This window comes from Leptidea sinapis, chromosome 1, assembly GCF_905404315.1.
Source record: "Leptidea sinapis chromosome 1, ilLepSina1.1, whole genome shotgun sequence".
Lineage (NCBI taxonomy): Eukaryota > Metazoa > Arthropoda > Insecta > Lepidoptera > Pieridae > Leptidea > Leptidea sinapis.
This window is the reverse complement of record NC_066265.1, coordinates 32,102,754-32,115,525: the sequence shown is the minus strand read 5'-3', so window position 1 is coordinate 32,115,525 and position 12,772 is coordinate 32,102,754. Positions and strand designations below refer to the sequence as shown.

The following is a 12,772-nucleotide window of genomic DNA, read 5'->3' as shown; positions in this document are numbered from 1 at the left end:
GGGGGGGGGATGGCCACCGATCCTCGACACTAACCTATGCGAAACATAGCGGCACTAGTCCGCTACTTCACGCCGGTATTCTGTGCGAGTGTGTCCCACTTCTAATAAGCCCTTAGTCGTCTCTTACGACACCCATAGGCCTGAGACTCCCCTATTCTTTTTACGCCCCGGGAAAAGTACAGACCTACCCAATATGCACTCAAAATTTCATGAGAATCGGTCAAGCCATTTCGAAGGAGTTTAACTTCAAACACCGCGACATGAGAATTTTATATATGAGATAGATTGTGACAGCTGTGAATACGACGAAAAAAGAAATAGAGGTAAATTGTTTACGCAAACGTAAAGTGACTAACGTATTGCTAGTGTAAGACGTAGCCGTCATTCACTTTAGAATAATAAATCCGGTCTCTTGTCATGCGCTGCCTAACAGCAAGAGGCTCTATCTAGACGTATAAATTTTCTAAGTATGCACGTAATATAAGATCACTTAGAATCCAGATTTTATGTAGTCTGTTTATCGATCTGCAATTCAATATTAATCTCTATTCATTCTTTAATATCAATCTCGGATTGCCAATTTAGGATTGCGATTTAATAGAAATGCGCCGTAGGAGTACACAAGAGGACTCTATAGGACACTATAGAAAATTGTTATATTTTTTGAAACTAACTCTAAACTGGAGAATTATTTTGGAATAAAAATTACATCATTGTTTAAGGAATTTAATTGTCTCGACACTAAAGCAGCATTATTTAAAAAAAACTACTTTAATAATTTTTAAACAAACCTATGTTACTATATATACCTACATACATATAAATGTTGTGTCAAGTTCGTGATGAACTAATATAATACTGAACCGATTTTAATCAAATTTGTACACTTGATCCAACTTGAGAGATGGGATAATTTTTATTTCTATTCGTTGTCCTAGTATTTTTAATTTCAAATTTTATGACAATTTTCACTGGACTATAAGTATTTATGAGCCTGGAGGATGTGAAAGGTCTTTGTATGATAATTTTTCTTTTTATATTTAATATTCTTAAAATATCGAATATTACAAAAATACATAAGTCACAGCTTACTTCGTGTTCTTCTTTTTCATTTATAAAGACCTTTTTAAAAGCAAAATCAAACTCTCGTTACAGAGTTCGCCGAGTCAACATCCCCTGAGGAAGCCTCGTGTGGAGGAATTAACGATCATAACATTTAGATAAAATCAAACTCATTCATTTATTTCATATTAATTTTAATTAATAAATAAGGATACATTTAATTGGAATCCTTTCAAATATGTCTATAATATTTATAGCACTATATTTACGATATTAACACAGATTTACAATAATAAAATTAGATTTTAAAGGTTTGTACCCTATTATATTTTAATAGGGTACAAATTAAATTGTGTATTAATAAGAAGAAAACATACTTAAATAATTTAAATAAAAGAATTGTGATTTATTCAATCGTAGGTAATATTTTTTTATTATGTTAATGAAACAATCAGTTAAGATTTTTCAGATCATTTCAATACGTCGATTTTGTATTCATGAAGACAAAGACAAAATAAAATCGATTAAATAAATCACACAGTCTTCAGATTTACACTTCACTCTATGCTACAGTTTGCCCTTGGAACGGGACATAGACAACTGGTTTCTTTTCAGAATCCGGACTCAGAGAAGTGTAGGCGTTGATCATACGCTCTTGAATCTCCCACCGTCTGCGTTCGCGCTCCGACTTCGCTTTACGGATAGAACTGGCCAGAGAGAATGAGAATACAATTCCGATGATCTAAAAAAAATAAAAAATAATGACTACACACGCTAGATGAAAAAGAATCATTATCATTTCAGCCGGAAGATGCCCACTGCTGGACAAAGGCCTCCCCCAAAGATAACCATGACGATCGTTCCTGCGCTGCCCTCATCCAACCTATTCCGGCGATCTTGACCAGATCGTCGATCCATCTTGTGGGCGGCCTACCAATACTTCGCCTTCCGGTACGTGGTCGCCATTTAGGACTTTACTGCCGCAACGGCCATCTATCTGTTGAGCTATGTGCCCTGCCCACTGCCACTTCAGTTTCGCTACCACCACAGTAGAAACGGATCTCCTCATTTCTGATTCTCCTCATTTCTTTCTAGCAGGGAAACTCCGAGCATAGCCTAATCTGCATTGCCCTCTGAGCTACCATGAGCTTCCTCATCAAGCCCACAGCTAGCGACCACGTCTGCGTTCCGTATGTCATCACTGGCAACACACACTGGTCAAAAACCTTCGTCTTCGGACACTATGGTATTTGGAGCAAGAAGATTTTACGGAGCTTCCCGAATAAGAATAAAGACTTTAAATTAAACGATGTTTTTTTGGAAAAGTAATTAAACAGTACAACGTTAACTTGACCAACGATATATCTTAACATGCCCAAAAAGGCTTTTGTATAAACTCAATTATATACTCAAATATTTATCATCAAAATAAGATATTAAAAAAAAAACAATTATTAAAATTTTGTTACAACCGATTCTCAGACCTACCAAATATATCGTACTACAATTATTGTATTCGATTGCCATCTTGCAACCCTATATCGGTTTGGTGGATGAAACAGAATAATAAAAAAATCACGATACAAAAATAGATGTAGATCGTTATCGATGGGTGAAAATTGGAATTTGTATGTTTTTTCAATGCTGAATCGTAGTAAAATAAAAAAAAATGTCCAAAAATTAAATAATGTTAAGGGTCAACAACCCATATCACTTAGGGGTATATAGTAGCCGATTCTCAGACCTACTGAATATGCATAAAAAATTTGTTAAAAATCAGTAAAGCCGTTTCGGAGGAGTAAGGTAACTAACATTGTGACACGAGAATTTTATATATAAGATAAAGAATGTGTTACGTGAACAGAAAGTAAATTTTTATTAGTATGTACCAGTACTTGTTACGCCAGATAAAACTCAAGACGCTGGTTAGTGACACGTCTTACTCATTATAATGCAGTTCCACTCAGGAACTTGATTGAACCCAAAATTATGAGCATCACAATAACGCTCGGCACTTTGAGACATGAAATGTTAAGTCTCACTGGGTCAGTGATTTCACTAGCTACGGCGCTCTTCAGACCGCAACACAGTAGATTTTTTTTTTCTATTTAAATACAATTTTGCCATTAATTTATATGGAAGAAAAATAGTTCATTTTATACCTGTATGAACGTAATTGTCATAGCACCAGCTCCTAACAGACCGGCACTTTGGTAGATAAGGTAAGTTATTCTGGGCAAGCAGCCGTTGGAGTACATTTTGATGCACTCGTCTATTTCTATGTCTTCGATGATCCGTGTTCTTGTTTCAGCACAGCAGCTGTAGGGCACTGTGATATTGGATACTGAAATGCCTTCGTTCTTTGGTGCGTCAGGCACTTCACTCCAGTCCAAATATGTGTCCACACCACAGCAATTCAACTGGAATTAACGTACTAATCAACAAATGTTTGTGCCACAACTTCAATAGCCAACACAATATTCGAAATTGTCTCCATCTGTCTTGTTAATAAACGCGATGTAAAGTTACCCCAAGTTTAAAATTACTTCACCCTGCCATGTAAATGATACAAAGGTAAGATAAAGACAAAATCTTTTTTTTGAGAGTAACTTTACTTCGCGTTTATTAATAACACAGTATAAGTTCAATTATTGAAAATCTAATAAAAAATTATGAAACTATTTAATGAAATTATTTAATATCAAAATTTATGGACGATGCCTGATTCGATCGCGCATCAAGCCTTCAACACTTTAGCCGCTAAGTTAAATGTCCGAATGACGGGTCATAAATCTTGGTAGGTTTTTTCGACTCTTTAGTTGAGGCTCTATCTACAAAATCTACTTTACAATTGATAGTATAACCTACTTAACTACAATAATTGTATATTTGGAAATAGACTTGAATGTCGCTCTTTCAAATCTATCAAAGGGGCGATTGTCCCTTTTCACATTCCACGGCGTAAAATTCTCAAATGTGAATAAGTAGGTACAAACGTCCTTACATAAGTAGCTAAATGACAAGTCCATAATTATAGTTCATTCCGCTCTATCCAATAGTTTTTTTGATATACAGAGAAACACTCTGTACAGTCGGAATCTGCATCTATGGCAAAACCACAACAATACCTACACCACTTTTTTTAAGTTCATGTTGGATCAATTTGGAAATACCTCGTAAGAATTAACAATTTGATTGGAAAAAATTTCCTTGAAAGTCGCACTGTGTAGTAACACATCCAGATGGTTGGAATGATTCAAGTTTGTGTAGTGTTTGCTATATTGGAATTTAACGGCAGAAATCAGATCAGGTGCGGTAAAATACAGTCAATGAAGCAACGGCAAGAGATTAGCAAATTATATAGTAGAAACTGGATTCACGTTTCCAATTAGTTATACGGGCAAATTATTCGAGCTGATACTAGAGCGAACCAGACCAGGTATGATAACAAATGATCTGTACGTGGACGGAACCCGATTCAGCGCTTTATTTCTATTTATCGTCATTGTTTCATTGTCGGAATTGTCATTGAAGGTAATCTATTAGTGGAAATTTTGGCATTGATCCAAAAATATTTTCTGTAGCAAGTATTATGTTTAATTATCGTCCCACAGGTATATATGTAAAGAATGGAGGAACTTGTTTTGGAAATATCATGATTTTTAGTCATAGAACTGACCACGACTTTTATTTCTTTATGTAATAATATACGTTTTAAGTTATTTAATGTAAATTGCATGCATCAGGTGCTTATCGAAACTACTTTCGCAGTTACCCTGTTTTGAATGAAGTCAAAACTGCTGGCTACTTCAGGATTGGAGTAATAGTACGGCAGGGTCTCCCTGAGGTTGTTGTCCAACATAGTAGCAACCTGGCCTCTCATCGCGTATGCTGCAATAGCTGCTCCAATCTCCAGCATCAATACTGCACTCAGGATTACTGCAAACTGAAATTGAGATTTAATTTATTATAGTATTCTTATTAAGTAAAGCGAGTTTAATAAAATTCTTGCGTCGTTGCCATCAACAAAGGAGCATGGTTCATCATTGTTCATCACCCCTTCCCCACATACGTCGAATCTATAGTTCAACATGTCAAGTTTAGGTTCCAAATCCATATAAGAAACGAAGCGCTTATTTGTCAGAGTTATACAAATACATGGATTGAAAAAGAGTTCTCCAAAACGTTACAATTCAAAAGGTTACAATTAAATATAGAAATCAGTTGTAAATTAATAAAAGGACATAATAGAGTCAATTAATAATTAGAACAAATGCAATTTGAGACCCAAAACCACACTTCAAGGCCCTTCTTTATTGTAGACAGAATTTATTTCACATAATATCTAATATCAGGAATGATGATAAATATATAAAATTTACCACACCGAAAAAGTCAACTATCTACACGTATCCTTTATTTGCATTATGAAAATAATTTTAATTTTACTTTCTTTGTGTTATCAGTTTTTGTGTTAATTATTCATTAGTGATAATAGAATCGTCTAGCAAAAATAAAGCTACCAAAATGGCTTGACTTGCTTGCCAAATCGGGGTTCGGTACTCAGGTTCCAATGCCACTCTTTCCACTGCGCTTCAGCCAAATAATACGCGATGGGCAACCTCACAAGCTGCTGTCATTCGGAAGAAGCGATATCTGCACTATCGCCCAAACTGGCACATCGACAGCTTAAACCCTGACTTTATGACTTTACCTGGCCCTACGTGCATAGAATATGTGGTCGATAAAGAAAAGGTAACTCGTGTAATCTTCGAAATGTATAGAAGTGACCAACCAACAGGCAGAAGTTCTCGAATATACGAGGTCGCTCTGAGAAGTTTGTGAACAACCTAAGAAATGTACCAAACTTCTGAAAGGAACTGGGCTGATTAGAGTAACCGCAAGTAAAAAGGACTCGATTGAGGGGTATACGAACAAATGCGGAAACAAGAGCCTGAGATAGAAGTATGAAACTCCTTGTAGATAGAAGTATGAATATGCTTGCCTGGGCGTACAAATTTGCAATAACATAAATCAAATAGTAATGCGTTACAATGATTCAGTTTGTACTATCTATTGATTTCTGGGTTATCTGCATTAAAATATATCACCGATAAGAGTTATCGGTTCGTCCATAGATATATAAGTATTTTGCTTTGTCCATTTAGGTACTTTATAACAAAGAGTGATTTATAAACTATATGAGGTATTTATTTCTAGTTATCAATTTGACTACAATTACAATTGTGAATATGCGCAAACAATTCATTTTCCTTACTCATCGGAAATACAGCTTGTTTATGTTTTTACCTTTTACAATCAATTATTTGTTCAAGTACATAAATTAAAGGATATAAATTCACTAAGTACACAATTATCTTGTCTTCTAGAAGGTCATTATGATAATTTCTTTTTTCCGACAGCTGTGACCGCGGTTTTAGGAGTAGGTATATAAAATTGTAGTATATGTATAAGAAGCATAAAGTACCATGGACTTTTTATTCGACTCGGATGGCATTTTGCACGCGGTTTGAGTTGACTCTTAGCCCTCCCGTGTTCCGTTAACGATTTTTCTGAATTTGTTCAACACATCACACTGTAAGAAAGCGAAATTTTCGCGGAGGTGTGGTAACGAAGATATGCCAAAGAAAACTTTCCTTAAACGCGCTGAGCACTTATTTTGTGGGTATTGAGTGGGACTGAGCCGTCACGGTCGGCTAAGTAGCGATCGATCGGATAAGTAGGATCAAATCGACTAAGGGAGACTCGCTCGGTGATCATAGTTGTACTTCGTAATATTACCCTCGGCTTCATGAAGTTTTCACTTCTGTCACGTGGTCTTATTGATTAAGAAGACAGTTGACAGAATGCGGGTAATTTGATCGTAACTGATCACCGCATACTTTCCAGTATCAACAGAAAAATCAAGGGCTACATTCTTAAAGGCTTTGTCCTGCGAACAACCAATGTTCGATGAGAAAGAAGGACGTTCATTTAAATTTTACTGACTTTATTTTACTGGGATAACGTAATCGAAGTTGTCACTTACAGTATTAACAAGACAGGTACTCTCTTTCAGCGCTCCGATGCATCCGAACAGAGACACGAACAGCATAAGAATTCCGATGACGATGATGAGGGTTGCTGGCGAGAACATCTGGTCGTACAGGAAGAACGACACATCGTAGTAGATGGCGTAGATTGTTGTGCCCACTGAGATTATTAATGCTGACGTAAGCTGAAAAAAATTACTGATTAAGTTAAAATCGAATCGTATAAGTAGCCGTGCGTAGGCAGTGGGTACGGTTATGTTTTGTATTGATCACTGTGAAAGACGTGATTTTGCTGTAAGCTGCTGCCCGCGACGTCGTCCGTGTGTATTAGTATTATTGTGAGAAAAGCGTAGGGTACTCGATATGTAAAATATAAAAAGGGTTACTGTAGGTAATCCTTTAGGAATAAATATATACCCTTTAAGTAATTTTCTACACCTTTCAAAGTGTGAAAACGTTCCGGCACCATATTGTAGATATTTTTTCGTAATCCTTTCTATGAGGTCAACATAGACGCTATAGCTTATATCGGGGATTCTATATTAGGGTCTTCCATCACGACTACAGCTTCTTTCATGTATGGCTAAGAGTATTTAATCTATATGATTACTATCGGTAAGGAACATACCTAATATTATCTTCATACATGATATCTCCAGTCTCCACTCAATTTTACCATTAAATAACTTTCTTTAATTTTCTATAAATGTATGTATTACCTATGACGCTGTGGAACCTGATTATGATCAGAAGTGATGACAAGGCGAAGGTGCTACGCTCTTCCTACATTACGGAGAACCGGCGAGCATGTATAAATATGAAGATAGTAATGAATGTAGAGGACGCGCCTGAGGTTTTTAAGGATAGAACCAAGTGGCATTCTATTGTCTCTGCCTACCCCGACGGAAACAAGGCATGATTATGTGTGTGTGTGTGTGTGTCTTAGCTTAAGCTCAGCATAATTTCAGTTGTCAAATGACTATAGAAACGAAATCAAAGATCATGCTTAGCTTACACTCAGATAAGGTATACGCAAGTAAAGTCTAAGCAGTCTAAGAACGCTCTATAGATCTCAACCTCAGTAACCTAGTAATTGCATCAGCTAATGAGCCCTACAAACTAAAATACTAAAAGTGCTTGCACACTACTGCTTCGGAATGACGCTGCTATTATGGTACCTATTGAACCTCCCACGCGCGTATTTGAAATAATCTAGAAGTAAAAAGTACCCATGTAGACATGGAGACAGCGCAGATAGAAGTTCGTCAAATTGCAAATCGAAGAAGGTTCCTTGAGAACCACACTGTGGCAAAACATCAAGCTGGTGTAGGTGTTATTTTATTGGTGCGTGTGGTTAATCATTGGAATTCGGAGGCGTGTATCTGTCCAAACAGTTCTGGTCATTGCTGGTCAGTTCTGAATTACTTAATAGTAAGTTAAGTGTTTGTTGTTGTTAAGTGTTTCCCTTTTTTTTATGCATAAATACGAGAACAAACTTTTTCTATTGCTTAGTTTCTTGATGCTTAATTAAGTGCGTGATGCACCATATTAGTCTTACTAAATTCGACGTAGCGTACTTTTAAGAGAATAAGGTTCTTGATAAGATTCTTTATTGTGTAGATTCATGCGATATTTCTCGCAAATAACATCAAAACATTATCCACGTCTAGTCGGATTTCAGTTGAGTTACATTGTGTCACTTAAAACAACAGCATGCTTTATGAAGTGCCATCGAATGCGAATCGCCGTCGTGACAAGTATGCTCGCGTGACCTTGGTTCTGCAAGGGCAAGTATGCGGTCATTATTATCGATTTTACAAGCCGTATTGTTTTCATAACACGCTCAGATGTGTATCTTTAAATCGTCCTTAAAGTTAAAACTTCTTTAGACGCGTTGGGCACTCCATTTCGTTCGTATTGAATGAGATGTATGGTGGGCTATGTAACACTAGTTCGGTAAAGTCGGCTCCAGGTCGGTTAATAAATCAAATTATCCAAATGAAAGGACAACAGAAAATGGAACAATATTAAAGGAGTTTTTCTAATATATAAAAAATTAAAAAAAAAAATTGTACCTGGAGTAAAATTTACCAGAGTAACACAGAAAAAACAAGTTGTTGTATTTTGAATTATTATTGCCTTCATTAAAATATAACTACTGCCGTTTGGTCTTAGCTCTAAAGCACACACCTTTTCTTTTGATTTCACTTGAGCAGTACTCAACAGAAAACCTGAGGCTTCTAGAAGGTTTTCTATGTATATAATATGATGTAGTTAGCAAAGCAAATACTTATTCTTTATAGTATGTCACTCGATAAGTTAATCTAAAGTCTAAGCCATCTAAATATATATAAGTACCCACTAACATATAATCAACTTAAGCCATTCTTGAAGGATTGTACTCCTTGTAGATTGTAGTCCTGTTGATGTGTTGTTGATATGACTTTTGGCCTCTGGGTGACGGGCGGAGTACGATATTATATGGGTCCGTATTGTGACTACACTATTGATAATAATGTGATGGGTGTTTATATTTAGGTTAAACCCGGGTCAAACAGATATACCTAAGGGAGAGCTAACTAGAGCTATACCTTAGTTACTAGTTTTAGTGTCGTATATTTTTATGTAGATATTTTATATCCACTTATGCTATCTGACGCAATAAATCATTTAAGTTTACTTAAACTGTAATTTTTATGAAAAAGAGAGACGAGTAAGCAGCTTTCAGTGCCGCCCAGGATTTCTGGTTGAACCCAGTATTCTGAGCGGCGCGCATCCCATTAGCCCTTCAAACTGAAACACAATAATGTATGCACATTACTGCTACACGACAGAAAATGGCACTGTTACATATATTTAATGTATTACTTAATAATTATTTATCTTGTGTCGAGCGAGTTTTTTAATTAGCTTGTTTAAAATGTAGCAGATAGTGAGGCCATTTACCCACAACTGTTGTTGTTTTGTCTTGAAAAGAAATAAAATGTTCGTGTATTCGCCGTGAAACGTAAATTGATTCGTCATGTTCTTATCTGAAATTCCACGATTATGTAGGTATATACTCATTAGTCAGATCTTTTTGGTGTGTCTGTTTATTCTAAATACTCTATGTGTTGTATATACTATAATGATATAATCTCTTGTTTTAATTTAAAATACGTAGTTTTGAGACCAACAGTAGCTCTGCAAAGTTATAGCAGTGACGCGTTTACACAATAATGATAGAATTCAATTTATTTTATAAGTACCTTCATAGAACAACGAAACAATTTATACGCGTTAAGGAAAACATAATGGTGTAAGATTCGTAACAGCAACCTCTCGAGTATTTTTTACTAAATACAATGACATTGATAGAGATTTCTTCCGCTTTACATCAGTGTTTGAAAATAATTACGCTAAACATAAGATTTGCCACCTGTCTAATTAGCTATTAAAGGTTAAGCTTGAAAATGTGGTTGAAGTACATAGCTTGCAACAAACGTATCAGTTTATCTATATGTTATATTACCACTAACACATTACACTTTTTATTACCTTTAACATTAAACTATGTTGATAAGAATACTGCGCAATAATACAAATACAATTTATAGTTGATACGTACCACAAAAATGGCTGTTACACACAAAAGCATGTACTTAATGCACTTCATTCCAACTTCTTGGTTATTTTGCGCCATTGTCGAGACACTCCAGCATGAAATATGGCACAATACTGAATGTTTCAGGGATTTTTTTATCAATATCTCGATAAGGCTCGCGCGTTCGTACACAAACTCGAGTCAGATCTCAATGCCATGAAAAACAAACCGATAACACTTCAGGCAATTAGAGCGGCTGCATCGTCACAATAATTACGCTTTGTCATTGGTTGGTAACATGAGTTGACAGGCGGTAATTGGTCGGTGCGGTGACGTCATAATCTACCCGCATTACCTTGATAGAATTTTAATCACAGGTATAATTTAAAACAAATATGAAATACGTATTAAAAGGTAACTGTTACTGACAGATTAAATTCGGTGTTACTTTTTTAGTAATGGTGTTATTATGTACCTATTCAAATAAACGACTGGCTCGATCACATTTTTTTTATTATAGCCACAGGCCATACACTTCTTATAGCGTATAGACGACCTGACAGCCCGATAACGAGCGGCCGTGGTTTATTAATATTAAAATAATAAGGTTCTTCCCAATCTTCCGAATGTCTGCGCAGAGTTTTAGAATACTTCGATCACATCCCAACGACGGACGATGGAAACCTTGAGAGGCTCATTGTGGTCGGCAAAATAGATGAGAAAAGGCCTCGTGGACGCAGTCCAACACAATGGTCTGACCAGATCCGCTCCGCCCTCGACTCTAAGGTTTACAATGCCTTTCACACAGCCAGAGACAGGAATAGATGGAGAGCGGTCATACGAGAGAAAGTGATACAGTAGGGTGGTCATGACCCTCAGTACTGAGGATTACGGCGGAGGGAGTAGAAAATAATAAGGAGCTACTTTCAAGCTCGGCGGACTGCTTACGACTTATAACAAAATCGGTTACAGTAACATTAGATTTGCTTTTGAGATTGCTGTATATATATTCGTTAGAGATGTTCTTCACTCTCGCATGCTATGTTGGTCTATAAATCTATATTATATATTGTAAGTCTATAGCCACAAATATCTTTAACCACCGGAAGAGGTGGTAAGTTCTTCTATAATTCCTTCATTCAAATCAAATCAAATAAAAAAAAAATCATTAAGCTCAAATAAAATGTCAAAAGTTAGGTAAGTATATACATTTCACCATTTACCACCACATAAATTATTATAATTACAATCTATGTAGTGATGGAACAAAATATTTTAAACGTCAAATATTCGATAACTTGCAGGATTAAAAAAAAACTACGTTTAAAAAAACCGACTCCAAAAACTGAAAATATCAAATAACTAAAAATTTAATTTAATACACTTCTTATGCAAACTTTACCTACCTACTACCTAACTTACTTACTTACTACCTACCTAACTTTACCTTTACTTTAATAGTAATAAAATACTATAATTTGTGCTACCTATTGATAGGTTTTTAACTCGGTGCCAAGCCAAATGTAATATTAGGTAGGTACCTACACTCGCCACGCGTGACTTTGAGAGGGATAGCTTCAAAACTAGACGAACTAACTTCTAGATCAAAACAATCCAAGCAGACAGACACACGCTAGAGAATTACGTAAATCGGATCACAAATCTCAGAGTAATCGTTGTACACACATAAAAAAAATACCGAATTTAGAACCTCCTCCTTTTCGAAGTCGGTTAAAATGTAGAAAAAACTAATGTAAATCAATAAATACCACAAGAGTTATTGAGTACAGTCGGTAGATGCATCCATCCACGTTCGCTGTGAATAAATAAAGGTATTATGCGAGATTATTACTGCAACAGAGGACATCAATAAGTTTTTTTTAAAACTGTTTTGAACAAAATATTTGAGACCTAGTTTAAACAGTTACACTTACTTAATTAATAAACTTACCTACTAATGACCAATTTAAATAATTTGTAATTATTTTTGTTGTGCAAAATTACTCGTATTAATCAAAATAATAAACAGCTTAATAATAAACTCTTTTTTGATTCAGCAATAAATAAGACCATA

The 12,772-nt window shown here is 35.6% G+C and overlaps 1 protein-coding gene across 1 annotated transcript; it reads right to left on the bottom strand.

The window, feature by feature from the left end:
• Nucleotides 1-1,239: 1,239 nt before the first annotated feature.
• Nucleotides 1,240-10,922, bottom strand: LOC126965023 (CD63 antigen-like). The gene is made up of 5 exons (XM_050808484.1): nt 10,723-10,922; nt 7,112-7,300; nt 4,838-5,008; nt 3,225-3,482; nt 1,240-1,804 (listed from the first exon to the last, which is right to left on the bottom strand). The coding sequence occupies exons 1-5, from the start codon at nt 10,795-10,797 to the stop codon at nt 1,625-1,627; spliced, it is 873 nt and encodes a 290-aa protein (XP_050664441.1). The 5' UTR covers nt 10,798-10,922; the 3' UTR covers nt 1,240-1,624.
• Nucleotides 10,923-12,772: the final 1,850 nt, after the last annotated feature.

What these genes read in the sequence shown, in the direction of transcription:
- LOC126965023 (XM_050808484.1), bottom strand. Translation starts at nt 10,797, where the DNA reads ATGGCGCAAAATAACCAAGAAGTTGGAATGAAGTGCATTAAGTACATG. An exon ending in GTACCTGTCTTGTTAATACT is followed by an intron (nt 5,009 to 7,111) that starts GTAAGTGACAAC and finishes TCTCAATTTCAG; the next exon opens with TTTGCAGTAATCCTGAGTGC. An exon ending in TGACAATTACGTTCATACAG is followed by an intron (nt 1,805 to 3,224) that starts GTATAAAATGAA and finishes TATTTTTTTTAG; the next exon opens with ATCATCGGAATTGTATTCTC.